Below are 20,615 nucleotides of genomic sequence, written 5' to 3' on the forward strand. Positions count from 1 at the left end.
ATTAAATCAACCAATTTCTTCTATCATCCTTTGGTGACACCACAGCTTTAACCCCTTCTACTCTCCAGCATTCAAGAGAACAATAAATATGAATATGCATTACTACTATGAAAAACATTTGATAGGGACCCAACATTAAAAGGTCACCTTGGTGTTGGCTGTTGGGCTCAGATAAAACTGGTCATTTTTGGGTGCCAAGTGTCTCAATTTTTTTTGTTTTTCATAACAGTAATGCATATTTATATTCCCATATTCATTGTTTACATATCTTAGCACTGCAGAGTGCAGCTGTCTTTTTAGTTAATATATCTCATGTTCAGTCTGCACCTGTTCACATTAGACTGTTAGGATGTGCCATCAGATTACATGAGGGCGGGTATTTCTCCAAACTGACAGACGTGATACAATCTTGTAAGTGAAAAAAACCCCAAACATTTGACACAGATACAAAACATAGGATGAATATTTGGAAACTTTTAATTATGGTAAGGAAACAAAAAAAGGGGGGAAAACACTTAGCAGCCCCCATCTCACCCCACTTATTAAAAAGTGCATACATCCAATACACGGATCCCTTGTAGGAAAGCACTTAGCAATGTAACACATTCCTTTAACCTCATGTCGGCCAAATCCCCATCACTGCTTTCCATTGGCAGGACGGGTTAAGAATCCCTGAAAAACATCATCTACGTACTAAAATGTGTCCTTGTCCATGTAAGATTATGTGCAAAATCCCAGACCCAAAACTGAAATACTCTCGGACTGAAACACGGTGGAACAAAACTAAAATCTGATTTTGTACCTCCAGCGTATTCCACGTAACACAAGATCACTTATGAAGAAATTAAACCCTTTTTGACCTGTTGCAAAAAAAAAAAAAAAAAAAAAAAAAAAAAATAGTATGAAAATATAAATTAAAAAGGCTCAAAATAACACTAAACATACTGCAAAACGCTCCAAGCTGCCGGAAGGAAGAGCGATGCGTTGCACAGCAATAGCTCGCCCCCCACCGAGAGCAAAGGAGTCTGGGAATGATCGATCGGAGGTCACCGGAACAGTAAAACAAAAGTTAAGGCAGAGTCTTCCATAAAGGATTAGGAGAGGGGTTGCGCCATACTGTGGATCTGGTTGGTTTGAAGCCTTTGTTCAGTCCATTTGATCTGGTGATGCTGTATGAAGTCACTTGTATATACAGATATGGGGGAGAATCCGTTTTCTTGAAAGACATCAGTGTTCCATGTATCAAGATGGAGAAGGTGTAAAGGAGTTCTCCCATTTCAGACATTAATGCCATAAATGTTTGATAGATGACAGAACGGGCCTTGCTGCCTCCAACAAGAAGCATGAATGTAGAGCTGGTCTGCTGCACGCACGCCGCTCTTAACTCATCATGTGCAGGGTCGTCTGGAATTTGCCAAGTGCTGGAGAGAAATACTCCTTTAAGGCCTACAGGTAAACTTAAAGGGGTTTACTCATCTTCAATTGGTAAAATGTCAAAGCACTTGTAATAACAAGCACAGCTCAGGCCAATGCCACAGCCATGCCCTCCTGAAAAACAACATGAGAAAACCCCTTTAAATGGGAATCTGTCAGCAGGTTTTTGCTATGTAATATGAATGCAGAATGATGAAGGGGCAGAAACCCTGATTCTGGTGAGGCTGTGATTTGCAGTTTCAATAAAATTAGTGTTTTATCAACAGGAGATTATCACTACTGGACTGGCTGACTCATGCCTCCTGGTCCAGTGCCGCCACAGCATTGATTAGCAGATTTCTGTCAATATACCCCTGTATGTGTATACTGGACCAGGGTACACAGAAAGCTACCGGAGTAATTTACTCATACCTCCTGATTCAGTCCTGTACCTACCACTGATTAGCAGCTTTCTGTGAATATACAGAGTACACAAAGCTACTGGACTAGCTGACTCAGGGCTCCTGGTCCAGCCCCCACCCCCACCATTCATTAGCAGATTTTTGTCCATATACAGAGTACACAGAAAGCTACCGGACTAGCTGACTCAGGACTCCTGGTCTAGCCCCACCCCCACCATTATCAGCTTTCTGTCCATATACAGAGTACACAGAAAGCTACCGGACTAGCTGACTCATGGCTCCTGGTCCAGCCCCACCCCCACCATTATCAGCTTTCTGTCCATATACAGAGTACACAGAAAGCTACTGGACTAGCTGACTCAGGGCTCCTGGTCCAGCCCCACCACTGATGATTAGCAGCTTCTGTCAATACACAGTGTACACAGAAAGCTACTGGATCAGCTGACTCATGCCTCCTGGTCCAGCCCCACCCCCACCACTGATAGCAGCTTTCTTTCAATATACAGCATACACAGAAAGCAGACAGTGGTGTGGGCGGGGTTATACACAGCTCAGCATTCTGAGCTCTACATCAGGGAAAACAAATTTTATCACAACTGCTGCACCCAGTAAGCTAAGTGATACATCACTGGAATCAGTGTCTCTGTCCCTAAATTATTCTGCTGTCAGACTACATAGCAAAAACCTGTTGACAGATTTCCATCAATGTATTAAGCCCACACTTAAAATAACAGGATTAAAGGCAATTAAATTAATATGAGGACATTGGGGTTGGGGACCCAAAGCCAAATCTGTAACAGGGTCCCATTTATGGAACCATTGCATTACTGTGCGAAAAATCGGTGTCTGCCCCCCTCTGGTACCAGGGTCCATGTCCAAATAAATGTAACCTCTCCTTGCCAGTAATTTAATGTAAATGGATAGGGAGAGCCATGAAGCCTTGGAAATGTCTTAATTAAATAACATGGCTTCGATCTTACGGCCACTGTCAAATGAACTGGTTACAGTGTAGTGTAGGCACAAGCTGAGATGCCATCTTGAAATGTAATAATGCATAGACAAGAATATATTGGAATGGAAAGAGAAGATTATGCCCAGTGTCCCTGCATTACTGGTACAATGACGGATGCATCTGGGATTATACGTCACATTCTGAGAAATAGCACAGCAGCGTGATGCAGATCAGAATAAAAGCATGCCCGCACCATACTATGATGTGTACAGCCGGTATCGGGCATGAGGTGTTAATGGGGGCAAATAAAATACCCTTGTCCTGATTAGTAAGATATATAAACAAAAGGAAAAAAAAAGGAACATTATGGGACAAGCAGATGGGTTAGAACAGTTATTGACCATTATCTCTGTAGAGAGCAGCAGGTATTTGCAGATTTTACACTTGCAGGACCTGTGCCGGGTACAAGTGGGCAGTATCTTGTAGTGCAATCAAAGTCCAATACCCACTCCGTAATGCTCCGACTGCTAAAATCACACAGTGTGTATCGCCGCCATCTCTGAACGCTGACAACACAGCAGAGGTAGTGGCTCAAAGTCTCCTGCGCGAAGAAGCCAGACCTGGTTTACTCCTGGAAACCTCAGTTCAGTGGAGGCATAATTGTGCAAAAGCTCCGGGCGCATCATACGGGCGCATCATACGGGCGCATCATACGGGCGCATCATACGGGCAGGCCGAATCGGTGCTTCTTTTTCTTGACAGACTTGGAATTTGTCAGCCTGCGGAGGTCCTCGTCGCCATCAGACTCTTCCATTTCATCATCGGCTGAAATGAGAATCTACAGAGGAAAATAACAAAAACCAAAATATTACATTATGCAAAATTCATATTTCAATCAGAGTTTAAATACAAGGAAATGCCATTAAACAGCACAGGAACAGGCCGACCCTGACGATTGATTACAGGAAACAATGAGGAAACATGGGGAACAGGGACAACCGGTGACCAGAGCTGGAATAAATGAGTTTGGTGCAAAACCACTTTTAAAGCAGTTTTCTACAGTATTTCCCAAAACTACTTCTTAAAGGGAACCAGTCACCAGAATTTTCGCTATTAAACTAAAAGCATCCCCTTCTGCAGCTCCTGGGCTGCATTCTAGAAAGGGTCATCTTGCTACTGGCCCCCCCTTTCAGACCTACATTATAAAATGACCAGAGCTGGAATAAATGAGTTTGGTGCAAAGAAGGGAATTTTGTTTACTTACCGTAAATTCCTTTTCTTCTAGCTCCTATTGGGAGACCCAGACAATTGGGGTGTATAGCTTCTGCCTCCGGAGGCCACACAAAGTATTACACTTTAAAAAGTGTAACCCCTCCCCTCTGCCTATACACCCTCCCGTGGATCACGGGCTCCTCAGTTTTGGTGCAAAAGCAGGAAGGAGGAAACTTATAAATTGGTCTAAGGTAAATTCAATCCGAAGGATGTTCGGAGAACTGAAACCATAACCAAAAGAACAATTCAACATGAACAACATGTGTACACAAAAGAACAACAGCCCGAAGGGAACAGGGGCGGGTGCTGGGTCTCCCAATAGGAGCTAGAAGAAAAGGAATTTACGGTAAGTAAACAAAATTCCCTTCTTTGTCGCTCCATTGGGAGACCCAGACAATTGGGACGTCCAAAAGCAGTCCCTGGGTGGGTAAAAGAATACTTCAATAAAAAGAGCCGAAACGGCCCCCTCTTACAGGTGGGCAACCGCCGCCTGAAGGACTCGCCTACCTAGACTGGCGTCTGCCGAAGCATAGGTATGCACTTGATAGTGTTTCGTGAAAGTGTGCAGACTAGACCACGTAGCTGCCCGACACACCTGCTGAGCCGTAGCCCGGTGCCGCAATGCCCAGGACGCACCCACGGCTCTGGTAGAATGGGCTTTCAGCCCTGAAGGAAGCGGAAGCCCAGAAGAACGGTAGGCTTCGAGAATCGGTTCCTTGATCCACCGAGCCAAGGTTGACTTGGAAGCCTGCGAACCCTTACGCTGGCCAGCCACAAGGACAAAAGAGCGCATCTGAATGGCGCAGGGGCGCCGTGCGAGACACGTAGAGTCAGAGTGCTCTCACCAGATCCAAGGAGTGCAAATCCTTTTCACATTGGTGATTTGGATTAGGGCAAAATGAAGGCAAGGAGATATCCTGATTGAGATGAAAAGGAGATGATACCACCTTAGGGAGAAATTCCGGGACAGGACGCAGAACCACCTTATCCTGGTGAAACACCAGGAAGGGGGCTTTGCATGACAGCGCTGCAAGCTCAGACACTCTCCGGAGTGATGTAACTGCCACTAGAAAGGCCACCTTCTGCAAAAGACGTGATAAAGAGACATCCCGCAGCGGCTCGAAAGGTGGTTTCTGAAGAGCCGTTAGCACCCTGTTAAGATCCCAGGGTTCCAGCGGACGCTTGTAAGGTGGGACTATGTGGCAAACTCCCTGCAGGAACGTGCGGACCTGCGGAAGCCTGGCTAGACGCTTTTGAAAAAATACGGAGAGCGCCGATACTTGGCCCTTGAGAGAGCCGAGTGACAAACCCTTGTCCATTCCAGATTGAAGGAATGAAAGAAAAGTGGGTAAGGCAAACGGCCATGGAGGAAAACCGTTATCAGAGCACCAGGATAAGAAGATTTGCCAAGACCTGTAATAGATCTTGGCGGACGTTGGTTTCCTGGCCTGTCTCATGGTGGCAATGACATCCTGAGATAACCCTGAAGACGCTGGGAGCCAGGACTCAATGGCCACACAGTCAGGTTGAGGGCCACAGAATTCAGATGGAAAAACGGGCCTTGTGACAGCAAGTCTGGGCGGTCTGGAAGCGCCCACGGTTGACCCACCGTGAGATGCCACAGATCCGGGTACCACGACCGCCTCGGCCAGTCTGGAGCGACGAGAATGGCGCGACGGCAGTCGGACCCGATCTTGCGTAACACTCTGGGCAGCATTGCCAGAGGGGGAAACACATATGGTAGTCGAAACTGCGACCAATCCTGAACTAACGCGTCCGCCGCCAGAGCTCTGTGATCCTGAGACCGAGCCATGAATGCCAGGACTTTGATGTTGTGCCGTGACACCATGAGATCGACGTCCGGCGTTCCCCAGCGGCGACAGATCTCTCGAAACACTTCTGGGTGTAGAGACCATTCCCCCGCATCCATGCCCTGACGACTGAGGAAATCTGCTTCCCAGTTTTCTACGCCCGGGATGTGAACTGCGGAGATGGTGGAGGCTGTGGCTTCCACCCACTGCAGAATCCGCCGGACTTCCTGGAAGGCTTGACGACTGCGAGTGCCGCCTTGGTGGTTGATGTATGCGACGGCAGTGGCGTTGTCCGACTGGATACGGATCTGCCTGCCCTCCAGCCACCGATGGAAAGCCAATAGGGCTAGATACACTGCCCTTATCTCCAGAACATTGATCTGAAGGGAAGACTCTATTGGAGTCCAGGTTCCCTGAGCCCTGTGGTGGAGAAAAACCGCTCCCCACCCTGACAGGCTCGCGTCCGTGGTGACCACAGCCCAGGTTGGGGGTAGGAAGGATTTTCCCTGCGATAGAGAATTGGGAAGGAGCCACCACTGAAGAGACGTCTTGGTTGCAAGGGAAAGAGAGACGTTCCTGTCGAGGGAAGCCGACCTCCTGTCCCATTTGCGGAGAATGTCCCATTGGAGTGGCCGCAGATGGAATTGTGCAAACGGCACTGCCTCCATCGCTGCCACCATCTTCCCCAGGAAGTGCATGAGGCGCCTTAAGGGGTGTGACTGACCCCGAAGAAGTGATTGTGTGACGCCCCTGGACTAGTCCAGGGTGTCACAGGGAACTGCACTATTCTCTATCCTTGGTGCAGGGCCCACCCTCCTTGGTTCCGGGGTCCGCAACAGTGATTCTGTACTAACAGCACAAATCCTAGTCACCCAAACACTACACTTGTCAGGCACACCAGGGGCGTGGTTCCAGCTGGGAAAGGAACCGCCCACCTATGAGTCAGACAGGCTGGTGGGAGGAGTCAGTTAGACAGTTGGTAGTAACTGAAAAAGAGAGAGGACCTGGGGATTAAGAGCTCCCTGAGGAGAGCCTGGCTGGGTCGCAGACAGTGGCCTGTACTTGACGGCTCAGAGATTAGCGGCGTCAGCACAGCGGAGGGATAGGACTTCCCACACAGAGCAGTCACAGAAAATCCCACGTGCCAGCTGCTAAGAGCAGGTCCCAATTAAAAAGAGGGACGGGACCCGAAGGTTTCAAGCCAACGGGGCCAGGGACACACACAGTATACAGTGTATGGAGGAAGGCTCCAGTCCACCACAGAATCACTGAAAGGGACCACCGGACGTGCTGTCACCGAGTGCAGCAGTACCAAGAGACTTTGTTTACCTCAGAGTCTGTGTCCACTGAATGCGTCATCACACCTGAGTGAGTACCCTGGCTCCCCAGCGCCCTGCCGGCCCTATATCAATATAGGCTGTTCCTACCTATTCCCTACCCTGAGTCCCGGGGCCCCTACCTGCGGAGGGAATCACCACCAGGCTGCCCCAACACCATCAGCCCCGGCACTCCCATACAGCAGCGGCGGTATTCCTTATTACCGCACACCGCAGGTGGCGTCACAAATATTCTCCCCCGTAAAAAACCTTTTTGTTTTTCATCAAAGTGTCTGCCGAGCAGTCCGACTGCTGCTAGGGCGTCACACATAGATTTTTGGCGTCACGAACAGGATAGGACTGGACCCACTAACCTGGGTGACGTGCGCCTTCTCCAAAACTGTTGAGCCCAAAGTGAATAAAAAAAAAAAAAATTCAGTTGCCGCCATCTTGCTGCTGAAAACCAAGGGGGCATAGAAAGATGTCGGCGCCGGGTGAAGCGAGCGCAGCGGCAGTTCCCCCTCAAGATCAAGGTGACATGGACGCACGAGCGACCGCGCAGATAATGCCAATGACTTTACCGTATGTGCCAGGCGCTACCTGGCTACCACAATATGATGGTTCCCCTGACACTCTGCAAGGATTCAAAAGAAAAATCCGCACACTCCTGGATATGTTTGGGATGAATGACCGGCAGCAAGCGTCTGTACTACTCGGCCAGTTATCAGGCGCCGCAGAGCTGGAGGCGGAGACCTGGACAGATCAGGACCGGGCCTCAGTAACTGCCATTTTTGAACGTCTGCGACTTTCCTTTGAAAACCGCACTGAGGCAGAACTCCGGATAAAGTTTTACAACTGCAAGCAGCGCCCACAAGAAAGCATTAGAGACTATGCTCTGAGGCTGCAATCAGCGCTACGGACTCTCAAACTAACCATTCCCATCAGTGAAGCTGAAGGAAACAAGGTGCTTGTTGAACAGTTTCTGCAAGGCCTGGGGTCAGTGGAGGACCGCAAGCAGCTACGGCTGTGGACTCTGGAATATCCTGCAATGGACTTTGCTGTTTTAAAAGACCGAGCCATCAAGGCTTTGCAAACCCCAGAGCCAACTGATTCTCCTGCTACGTCCTGGCAAGCCGGCACTTCTCCTCTACATGTGCCACCTCCTGTTAGAGCACTGCCAGAGCCAAAGACCCCAGCAGCGCCTGCAGGCGATACCAGTGATTTGTCTTTACAGGTGCAGCAGCTGAGCAGTGATGTTGCAAGGATCCTAGAGGCAATGCAGCTCAAGCCCAAGACCAAGCCGGCGGAGAAGATCCAGCTTGCTAACTGCCCAGATGACGTCCCTTGGATGAGAGGGAGGACCTCGACATACAGAGGAAGGAACCGTGACCGGTATGAAAACCTTGTTTGTTATAGGTGCAACAAGACTGGTCACTACGCCCGTTATTGTCCTTTAAACGGGCCACCCCTGGGGCCAAGGGCCACTCCCCAGGACTAAATCAACAAGGCCCAGCAGACTGGCGGGAGCGGTATGTTGGAGGAAGGACCATCGTTTCCATCACCTTGGATGGGATTCCGACTTCAGCACTTCTTGATACCGGCTCCCAGGTAACAACTATACCCCAAGTACTGTATACCAAATTCTGGTCAACTGAGGAACTCGCCCCACCGGACAATGACCTCACCATTTATGCTGTAAATGGTTTACCAGTAACACAACTCGGGTTCAAGGAGGTAACCATCAAGGTGGGCAGGGTGGAGTTAGCACGCCAAGGACTCATAGTAGTGCAGAATGACCCTAGTGACCGGAACCCTAAGATGATTTTGGGGACTAATGTTATTGAGAATTGTATGGGGGAAGTATTGTTTCTTCTCCAACAGCTCTCTGAAACTGCAGGAACGGGACGCCAGAGGGTCCTGCAAAGAGAGATTCGAGACCTCCAGCAGAGGCAACAGGTAAATTTGTCTGGTGGGGAAATTGGCGGTGTACGGGTAATGGATGCAGCTCCTGTGGTAGTGCCCCCACGGAGTGAGATGATGATATGGTGCAGGGCAGCTGTAGGCTCCCGTGGACAGAATTACCAGGCAGTGGTAGAGGCCCTACCTTCAGAGCACTGGTCTACAGTACTGACAGCCAGAGGGGTAGTCGATGTCCGTAAGGGGAGAGTGCCCGTGCGAGTGTTGAATTGCGGGGAGGAAGAGGTTAGACTGCCCAGGTATGCTACCATAGCCAAATTGTACACTGTGAGTGAGAATTTCATCCAGACAGTAAAGTCCTCAGCCACACCAGATCAGTCAGCCACAGACAGTTCCCAGATTCAGCAAGAACAGTGGTGTCAAGAGTTACATGTAGGTACTGACTCCACTCCACTACATCAAAAACAAGGGGTCTACAGGGTGGTTCAGGAGTATGAGCAAGTGTTTAGTAAACACCCATTAGACTTTGGGAGGGTGAAAGGGGTTCAGCATCATATACCCACAGGCATTCATCCACCTATAAAGGAAAGGTATAGGCCCATACCACCTGCTCACTACCAGTGTGCCAAAGACATGCTGAGAAGTATGAAGGAGGCTGGGGTCATCCGTGATAGTTGCAGCCCCTGGGCAGCCCCGCTAGTCCTAGTGAAGAAGAAAGACGGCACTATGAGGATGTGCGTGGACTATAGGAGAATTAACAACATCACACATAAGGATGCCTATCCACTGCCCAGAATTGAAGAGTCCTTGACTGCATTAAGATCTGCAAATTACTTCTCTACCCTTGACCTCACTAGTGGTTATTGGCAAGTGTCCGTTGCTGAGGAGGATCGCGAGAAGACCGCCTTTGCCACCCCGATGGGATTATGTGAATTTAACAGCATGCCATTCGGGCTGTGCAATGCACCTGGTACGTTTCAACGACTCATGGAGAGCTGTTTAGGCCATTGCAACTTCGAGACTGTCCTGCTGTACCTGGACGACGTAATTGTATATTCCAAGACCTATGAGGAGCATCTGGGACATCTGGCAGAAGTATTTGAAGCCCTTTCCAGGTACGGGATGAAACTAAAACCCTCCAAATGTCACCTGCTGAAGCCCAAAGTCCAATACCTGGGGCATGTGGTAAGTGCCGAAGGTGTGGCTCCGGACCCTGAGAAAATCACAGCTATCCAGAACTGGCCCAGGCCTCAGAACATCAAAGGGGTGCGCCAATTCCTGGGATTGATGGGGTACTACCGGAGGTTCGTGAAAGGCTATACCAAGATGGCATCCCCCTTACAAGATCTCCTAGTCGGACAAAGAAAGCACGGCAAGACTTCTGGCTCTCCATTCACATGGGGTGAGGAGCAGGAGAAGTCCTTCAAGTGGATGAAGTCAGCTTTGACAGGAGATGAGATTCTGGCATATCCTGACTATAACCTCCCATTTGTGCTGTACACTGATGCCAGCAACGTGGGGCTGGGAGCTGTTCTATCCCAGGTACAGGATGGCAAGGAAAAGGTGATTGCATACGCCAGCAGGAAACTCCGTCCAACAGAAAGAAATCCTGAGAACTATAGTTCTTTCAAGCTGGAGTTCTTAGCACTTGTTTGGGCAGTGACAGAGAAGTTTAAGCATTACCTGGCTTCTGCAAAATTCACCGTATATACAGACAATAACCCGTTGACACACCTGGACACGGCGAAGCTTGGAGCTTTGGAGCAGCGGTGGGTAGCACGACTGGCAAATTACGATTTCACTATAAAGTACAGGGCTGGTCGCAAGAACGCTAACGCTGATGCGTTGTCCAGGATGCCCCAGTTGTGTGATGATGGGAGGCATGAAGATGACCTGGAGGAGATTGAGATACCTGCTTTCCATCGCCCTACTGATAGAGTGAAACCCCGATATTATAGTGATCAGCAAGAGGCGACCTTCAACCCATTGCCCCACCATGGTTGGCAAGAAGCCCAAGATAATGACCCTGCAATCAGATTGATAAAGGCATTGATATCCGAGGCTGATTCACACCTTGAACCAGATGCTCCAGAAGAAGCTAAGAAATTGTGGAAAGAAAGAAGTCGTCTGTGTTTCCATGGAGGCAAGTTGTGCAGAAGTCTCATTAATCCAAAAACGCATGAGAGAATATGCCAGATAGTAATACCCACAGCATATGCACCAGTGGTGTTGGAGGCCTATCATGATAGAGCTGGGCACTTTGGTTGGAAGAAGTTGGAAATGTTGCTGAGAAGTCGCTTTTATTGGACTGGGATGAGAGATACCATAGAAGCTTGGTGCAGGAACTGTGGTCCATGTACATTAAGGAGAAAAGATAGCACCAGTCAGCGAGCGCCATTGCAACCAATAGTAACTACCCAGCCTCTAGAACTCGTTGCCTTAGACCACGTCAAGCTCACACCAAGCAGGAATGGGTACACCTATGCACTCACCATAGTAGATCACTATTCAAGATTCCTGGTGGTGGTACCTGTCAAAGATCTAACTGCCAGCACTGCGGCGAAGGCTTTCCAGGCACATTTCTGCAGACCCCACGGTTACCCAGATCACGTCCTAACAGATCAAGGTCCCGCTTTTGAAGCAGAAATCTTCCAGGAATTTTGTAAATTGTATGGGTGTAAGAAGATACGCACTGCCCCCTACCACGCACAAACAAATGGGATGTGTGAGAAGATGAACTATGTAGTCATCAACCTGCTGAAAACTCTACCCCTTGAGGAGCGGAACGAGTGGCCTGAAAAATTGCCAGATCTTGTGGACATGTACAATAGTATTCCTGTGAGTTCCACTAAATGCACACCCGCTTATCTCATGAGGGCTAGACCTGGGAGACTGCCAGTGGATCTGGAGATGGAAGTTGAGATGCCTGAAGTTTATTCCCCAAATGCAGATTGGGATACCAAGCGTAGAGCTCAATACAGGCAAATTCAAGAGTATGTCGAGGAGAATCTGGACCAAAGTAGGGAAAAGCAAGAAAGAAGCTTTAACAAGCAAGCCCAAGCCCCTCCATTTTCACCAGGAGAAGTGGTCTTAAAAAGAAAAAGAAAGATGCATAAACTGGACGACCAGTGGGAAAGAGAGCCATATGTGGTCCAGCCTTCCAATTTCAACAACCAGAAGACCTGTCTTGTCAGCAAGGACCAAGGAAGAACCACAGCTGTAATTTCCCGTGACCACTTGAAAAAGTGCCCTGAACCCCTGAACATCCAGAAGGAAGAACAGCCCCAACCTCAAGTGACTGAGAAAAAGAAGAGAGTGATCCACACCATCCTAGGTGACTTCCCGGAAGATTGGCCTATGTACAATGGTGCAGTGATTGTGCCTGTACTCACATTCCCGCAACCCGCGGAAGAACCAGAACCAAGGAGGCCTGAAATCATTGCACCTAGAGAAGTACCCATACCAGCACCACGAACACGTAGATTACCACCTACAACACCTAGCACCAGTAGTGGGGAACAGGTAGTAGCAAACACCACAGTACAAGGGTTAGAGGGAAGCCAGGAGCTGAGAAGGTCCACCCGTGTGAACTTTGGTCAGCCCCCACATAGGTTCAGAGATGAGGAATGGTAGCGGAACCCGGCTACTCTACCCTAATGTAAATAGTCTAAATATAGAGTAAATTTAAAAATGTTTAGTATTTTCCATGCTTTTAATTCTACTATTTTCCATGCTAAAGATAGTCATGTAAGACATGTTGATATAGAGTGTTGATAAGAAGAATGTTGATTTTATTTTAATTACCTGGATTCATGACCTGATTGACGACCAATGATAAGTTTTATTGAAAATGGACCTTTGGCTACAGGACTGGTGGTAGCCAGCACGAACTGGTGCTATTGTAAATGGTTATTTCCCATTCATAGCCACGGACTGCATCCCCACCTACAGGAGAAGACACAGGTGGAGGAGAGACCTGGGAGACATATGGCCCAGGTCTGGCCACCAACAGGAGCGGTGGCTTGCCTCCTTTTGGAACTTTGGGGGTGGGATGAAGGATTGGGAAAGCGAAACGTTGGGTTCAAGTGCCTCCCCTGCGTGGGATGGATAGATATGTTTTTCTTATTAAAATGTTCACTTTTTGCAGTTAAAAATAAACACTCTGGGTGCACTGTAGCTCGGGGACGAGCTACGTTTAACCAAGGGGGAATGTGACGCCCCTGGACTAGTCCAGGGTGTCACAGGGAACTGCACTATTCTCTATCCTTGGTGCAGGGCCCACCCTCCTTGGTTCCGGGGTCCGCAACAGTGATTCTGTACTAACAGCACAAATCCTAGTCACCCAAACACTACACTTGTCAGGCACACCAGGGGCGTGGTTCCAGCTGGGAAAGGAACCGCCCACCTATGAGTCAGACAGGCTGGTGGGAGGAGTCAGTTAGACAGTTGGTAGTAACTGAAAAAGAGAGAGGACCTGGGGATTAAGAGCTCCCTGAGGAGAGCCTGGCTGGGTCGCAGACAGTGGCCTGTACTTGACGGCTCAGAGATTAGCGGCGTCAGCACAGCGGAGGGATAGGACTTCCCACACAGAGCAGTCACAGAAAATCCCACGTGCCAGCTGCTAAGAGCAGGTCCCAATTAAAAAGAGGGACGGGACCCGAAGGTTTCAAGCCAACGGGGCCAGGGACACACACAGTATACAGTGTATGGAGGAAGGCTCCAGTCCACCACAGAATCACTGAAAGGGACCACCGGACGTGCTGTCACCGAGTGCAGCAGTACCAAGAGACTTTGTTTACCTCAGAGTCTGTGTCCACTGAATGCGTCATCACACCTGAGTGAGTACCCTGGCTCCCCAGCGCCCTGCCGGCCCTATATCAATATAGGCTGTTCCTACCTATTCCCTACCCTGAGTCCCAGGGCCCCTACCTGCGGAGGGAATCACCACCAGGCTGCCCCAACACCATCAGCCCCGGCACTCCCATACAGCAGCGGCGGTATTCCTTATTACCGCACACCGCAGGTGGCGTCACAAATATTCTCCCCCGTAAAAAACCTTTTTGTTTTTCATCAAAGTGTCTGCCGAGCAGTCCGACTGCTGCTAGGGCGTCACAATTGCACCCCTGCCTGCAGAGAAAGCTGTTTGTCCCGCGGTAGCTTGACTACGTCTGACTGTGTATGAAACTCCATCCCGAGGTAAGTCAGTGATTGAGTCGGTGTCAACTTGGATTTCGGGAAGTTGATGATCCACCCGAACTGCTGGAGAGTCGCCAGAGCGACGGTAAGGCTGTGTTGACACGCCACCCGAGAAGGTGCCCTGACTAGGAGATCGTCTAAGTAGGGAATCACCGAGTGGCCCTGAGAGTGTAGGACCGCCACAACGGATGCCATAACTTTGGTGAACACCCGTGGGGCTGTCGCCAGGCCGAATGGCAATGCCACGAACTGAAGGTGTTCGTCCCCGATGGCGAAACGCAAGAAGCGTTGATGTTCGGGTGCGATCGGCACATGGAGATAAGCATCCTTGATGTCGATCGATGCTAGGAAGTCTCCTTGTGACATCGAGGCGATGACCGAGCGGAGAGATTCCATCCGAAACCGTCTGGTGCTCACATGTCTGTTGAGCAGTTTGAGGTCCAGGACGGGGCGGAAAGATCCGTCCTTCTTTGGCACCACGAACATGTTGGAGTAAAAGCCGCGACCTTGTTCCTGAAGGGGAACGGGGATCACAACTCCTTCTGTCTTCAGAGCGTCCACTGCCTGAAAAAGTGCATCGGCCTGAGCGGGGGGCGGAGAAGTTCTGAAGAAACGAGCCAGAGGACGAGAGCTGAACTCTATCCTGTAACCGTGAGACAGAATGTCTCTCACCCATCGGTCTTGAACATGTGGCCACCAGGCGTCGCCAAAGCAGGAGAGCCTGCCACCGACCAAGGATGCGGCTCGGGGATGCCGAGAGTCATGAGGAGGCCGCCTTGGAGGCAGTGCCTCCTGCGGCCTTTTGGGGGCGTGACTTGGACCGCCACGCATAGGAGTTCCTCTGGCCTTTCTCCGGCCTGCTGGACGAAGAGGATTGGGGCTTGGCGGAGGGACGAAAGGACCGAAACCTCGATTGTATTTTCCGTTGCTGAGGTCTCTTAGGTTTGGACTGGGGTAAGGAGGAGTCCTTTCCCTTGGATTCCTTAATAATCTCATCCAATCGTTCGCCAAACAAGCGGTCGCCAGAAAACGGCAAACCGGTTAAGAACCTCTTGGAGGCCGAGTCTGCCTTCCATTCGCGCAGCCACATGGCCCTGCGGACTGCCACAGAGTTAGCGGATGCCACAGCTGTACGGCTAGCAGAGTCTAGGACTGCGTTCATGGCGTAGGAAGAAAAAGCTCACGCTTGAGAAGTCAAAGACGCAACTTGCGGAGCAGAATTACGTGTGACAGCATTAATCTCAGCCAGACAAGCTGAGATAGCTTGGAGTGCCCACACAGCTGCAAAGGCCGGGGCAAAAGACGCGCCCGTGGCTTCATAGATGGACTTCACCAGGAGCTCTATCTGCCTGTCAGTGGCATCCTTTAGCGATGAGCCATCTGCAACCGATACCACAGATCTAGCCGCCAATCTAGAGACTGGAGGATCCACGTTGGGACATTGAGCCCAACCCTTAACGACTTCAGAGGGGAAGGGGTAACGCGTGTCAGTGAGGCGCTTAGTAAAGCGCTTGTCCGGAACCGCTCTGGGCTTCTGGACAGCATCTCTGAAGTTAGAGTGATCGAAAAACGCACTACGTGTACGTTTGGGGAACCGAAACTGGTGTTTCTCCTGCTGAGACGCCGACTCCTCTACAGTAGGAGGCGGGGGAGAGAGATCCAACACCTGGTTGATGGACGAGATAAGATCATTCACTAAGGCGTCCCCTTCAGGTGTATCAAGGTTAAGGGCGACGTCAGGGTCAGAGCCCTGAGCTGCGACGTCCGCCTCGTCCTCCAGCGAGTCCTCAAGCTGGGAACCCGAGCAGCGTGAAGAAGTCGGGGAAGATTCCCAGCGAGCCAGCTTAGCCTGTCTAGGACTGTGGTCCGGGCAGGAGTCCTCCACGTGAGACCTAGGGCCCAACCTGGGAGCACGCTGCGGCGCGGACCGAGAGGGGCCTGGAGGCGACGATCCAACAGGGGCCGGGGCCTGTGTAAGGACCGGTCTGGACTGCAAAGCTTCTAGCAGCTTGGCAGACCATTTGTCCATAGACTGAGCCATGGATTGTGAAAGTGACTCAGTGAGTTTCTCAGCAAAAGAGGCAAACTCTGTCCCTGCCGCCTGGACAGGGGGAGCAGGGGGGTCTACATGAGCCGAGGGGCCCACTAGTGACCGAGGCTCCGGCTGAGCAAGCGAAACAGGGGTCGAGCATTGCTCACAGTGAGGGTAGGTGGAACCCGCAGGTAACATAGCCCCACAAGAGGTACAGGCCGCAAAAAAACCCTGTGCCTTAACAGATTTGCTCCTTGTGGACGACATGCTGTTGTCTCCTAGGAGAATGATCACTGAGGGTATACAGTTAGGTCCAGAAATATTTGGACAGTGACACAAGTTTTGTTATTTTAGCTGTTTACAAAAACATGTTCAGAAATACAATTATATATATAATATGGGCTGAAAGTGCACACTCCCAGCTGCAATATGAGACTTTTCACATCCAAATCGGAGAAAGGGTTTAGGAATCATAGCTCTGTAATGCATAGCCTCCTCTTTTTCAAGGGACCAAAAGTAATTGGACAAGGGACTCTAAGGGCTGCAATTAACTCTGAAGGCGTCTCCCTCGTTAACCTGTAATCAATGAAGTAGTTAAAAGGTCTGGGTTGATTACAGGTGTGTGGTTTTGCATGTGGAAGCTGTTGCTGTGACCAGACAACATGCGGTCTAAGGAACTCTCAATTGAGGTGAAGCAGAACATCCTGAGGCTGAAAAAAAAGAAAAAATCCATCAGAGATAGCAGACATGCTTGGAGTAGCAAAATCAATAGTCGGGTACATTCTGAGAAAAAAGGAATTGACTGGTGAGCTTGGGAACTCAAAAAGGCCTGGGCGTCCACGGATGACAACAGTGGTGGATGATCGCCGCATACTTTCTTTGGTGAAGAAGAACCCGTTCACAACATCTACTGAAGTCCAGAACACTCTCAGTGAAGTAGGTGTATCTGTCTCTAAGTCAACAGTAAAGAGAAGACTCCATGAAAGTAAATACAAAGGGTTCACATCTAGATGCAAACCATTCATCAATTCCAAAAATAGACAGGCCAGAGTTAAATTTGCTGAAAAACACCTCATGAAGCCAGCTCAGTTCTGGAAAAGTATTCTATGGACAGATGAGACAAAGATCAACCTGTACCAGAATGATGGGAAGAAAAAAGTTTGGAGAAGAAAGGGAACGGCACATGATCCAAGGCATACCACATCCTCTGTAAAACATGGTGGAGGCAACGTGATGGCATGGGCATGCATGGCTTTCAATGGCACTGGGTCACTTGTGTTTATTGATGAGATAACAGCAGACAAGAGTAGCCGGATGAATTCTGAAGTGTACAGGGATATACTTTCAGCCCAGATTCAGCCAAATGCCGCAAAGTTGATTGGACGGCGCTTCATAGTACAGATGGACAATGACCCCAAGCATACAGCCAAAGCTACCCAGGAGTTCATGAGTGCAAAAAAGTGGAACATTCTGTAATGGCCAAGTCAATCACCAGATCTTAACCCAATTGAGCATGCATTTCACTTGCTCAAATCCAGACTTAAGACGGAAAGACCCACAAACAAGCAAGACCTGAAGGCTGCGGCTGTAAAGGCCTGGCAAAGCATTAAGAAGGAGGAAACCCAGCGTTTGGTGATGTCCATGGGTTCCAGACTTAAGGCAGTGATTGCCTCCAAAGGATTCGCAACAAAATATTGAAAATAAAAATTTTTTTTTTGGGTTTGGTTTATTTGTCCAATTACTTTTGACCTCCTAAAATGTGAAGTGTTTGTAAAGAAATGTGTACAATTCCTACAATTTCTATCAGATATTTTTGTTCAAACCTTTAAATTAAACGTTACAATCTGCACTTGAATTCTGTTGTAGAGGTTTCATTTCAAATCCAATGTGGTGGCATGCAGAGCCCAACTCGCGAAAATTGTGTCACTGTCCAAATATTTCTGGACCTAACTGTATGGGCAAAAAAAGGTATACAGCCCGACCAAACAGAAATATATATATAAATACGTATCTATTCCGGCACCCTAGGGGGACCAGCACCGGGTGACCGGTGTGGCTTACCGACCGCTAAAAAGCGGAGTGTGTGTCCTCCAGATTCCCTGCCTTAGGTCCCCCGGAGCTGCAGAGCTCTTCACTGAGAATCCTCCACCGGCAAAATGCCAAAAAATGGCTGCCGGAGCTCTCAGGGGAGGAGTGGAGCCGTGGGCGGCGCCAGGAAAGTGCGGGAATCTGGGGTCCCCACAGTGATCAGTGAGGGGGGAGGAAACATACAGGATGCTCCGGCCCTCACATCAGACGTCAGGTCGGCAGTCCCGCCCTTACCCCTGACAGGCAGGCCCGGGGGCGGGATTTTTGCGACTAGGCCGCGATGAAGCCGGGGACTAAATTTGAGACCGCACCCGACAAGCAGGCACGGTCGGCGCGGAAGTCCGCCGGCCTTCTCAATTCAGCAGCTGCCGCAGCGTCCGGGAAGAAGGTGCGCTCCCTGCACAGTCCCCAATGGGGACACAGAGTACCTTAGAGTTGCAGGGCCCGGTCCCTGAGGTTGAATAGACTCCGGTCCGGCACATTCCCACAGGGGCTGCGGAGGGAGCACGGTCCCAGTAAATGGATGACCGCTCAGGATCCCACTTCTCCCAGAGCCACTAAGGGATGGTGAAGGAGACGGCATGAGGCTGCGGCCTTTGTACCCGCAATGGGTACCTCAACCTTAACAACACCGCCGACGTAGTGGGGTGACAAGGGAACATGCCGGGGGCCCCGTGGGGGCCCTCTTTTATTCCAACCGACATAACTAATATGAGAATGCATGAGTGGATGTGTGCCTCCTTCCACACAAAGCATAAAACTGAGGAGCCCGTGATCCACGGGAGGGTGTATAGGCAGAGGGGAGGGGTTACACTTTTTAAAGTGTAATACTTTGTGTGGCCTCCGGAGGCAGAAGCTATACACCCAATTGTCTGGGTCTCCCAATGGAGCGACAAAGAAACCACTTTTAAAGGAGTTTTCTACAGTATTTCCCAAAACTACTTCTTAAAGGGAACCAGTCACCAGAATTTTCGCTATTAAACTAAAAGCCCCTTCTGCAGCTCCTGGGCTGCATTCTAGAAAGGGTCATCTTGCTACTGGCCCCCCTTTCAGACCTACATTATAAAATATTACCTTTTCGTATGCTAATGATGTTTTATGGCCACGGGGGCGGGCTGTATTGCGTCCGTTATTCCCCCTCCTGCCGCTGTTCGCCATCCTCCAGTGTTGATTAACAGATGAGGCCGCCGCCCTCATGTTACTCAGTGCTCCTGAAGTCTGGAGCATGCCCAGTGGCAGTATCGCGGGACTGAGCACAGTTCAAATTGTGAGCGCCGGTGATCATATTGATATTGCGCAGGAGCGAGATTATGGGCGGGTACTTGAATGACGCTGGTGATGAAAGCCTGCAATCACAATGTGACTGCAAACTTCTGGATCCTCACAGTGCACACACTGTAAAGACGCAAGTAGGCCATTTGCATAGTTACGGTCACAAGTCAAAGGGAACCTGTCATGTAGAATATGCGTTCGGACCCATCAGCAGACGCATGTGTGCCCTAATTACACCTCCCCACCCATCCCTGTGTTGTAAAATTGTATAATATGAAAGTAATAAACATTGTCATCACCAGCGTCATTCAAGTAGCCGCCCATAATCTCGCGCCTGCGCAATACGATCACTGGCTCTCGCAATTTAAACTGTGCCCAGTCCCGTGATACTGCCACTGCGCATGCGCCTGACTTCAGGAGCACTGAGTAACAGGAGAGCGGCGGCGTCATCTGTCAATCAAAACTGGGAGACGGCGAACAGCGGCAGGAGGGGGGGAATAACGGATGCAATACAGCCCGCCCCCGTGGCCATAAAACATCATTAGCATACCAAAAGGCAAGATTTTATAAAGTTGTTATTTAGGTCTGAAAGGGGTGCCAGTAGCAAGAGGAACCTTTCTAGAATGCAGCCCAGGAGCTGCAGAAGGGGATTCTTTTAGTTTAATAACGAAATTTCAGGTGACAGGTTCCTTTAAATGGATAATATTGAAAAAACTATTTTACATTCTTCTGCTATGAAATGGAACAAGTTATTACTATTGAATTTTACTGTACTGTGAGATATCCTTCTAATGCAGAGTCTGCAGTGTATACTGTTTGGCCACTAGATGTCAGTAATGAAGGGAATTTTGTTTACTTACCGTAAATTCCTTTTCTTCTAGCTCCAATTGGGAGACCCAGACAATCGGGTGTATAGCTTATGCC

The 20,615-nt window shown here is 49.6% G+C and overlaps 1 protein-coding gene across 1 annotated transcript in view; it reads right to left on the reverse strand.

Moving 5' to 3' along the window:
* Nucleotides 1-459: 459 nt before the first annotated feature.
* Nucleotides 460-20,615, reverse strand: part of STIMATE (STIM activating enhancer) — an 83,941-nt gene continuing 63,785 nt past the window's right edge. Inside the window, exon 8 of the mRNA XM_075321765.1 lies at nt 460-3,625. Within this exon, the coding sequence (XP_075177880.1) occupies nt 3,509-3,625 (117 nt within the window). The 3' untranslated portion in view covers nt 460-3,508. The remainder of the gene's footprint in view (nt 3,626-20,615) is intronic.

This window comes from Anomaloglossus baeobatrachus, chromosome 8 (genome assembly GCF_048569485.1).
Source record: "Anomaloglossus baeobatrachus isolate aAnoBae1 chromosome 8, aAnoBae1.hap1, whole genome shotgun sequence".
Lineage (NCBI taxonomy): Eukaryota > Metazoa > Chordata > Amphibia > Anura > Aromobatidae > Anomaloglossus > Anomaloglossus baeobatrachus.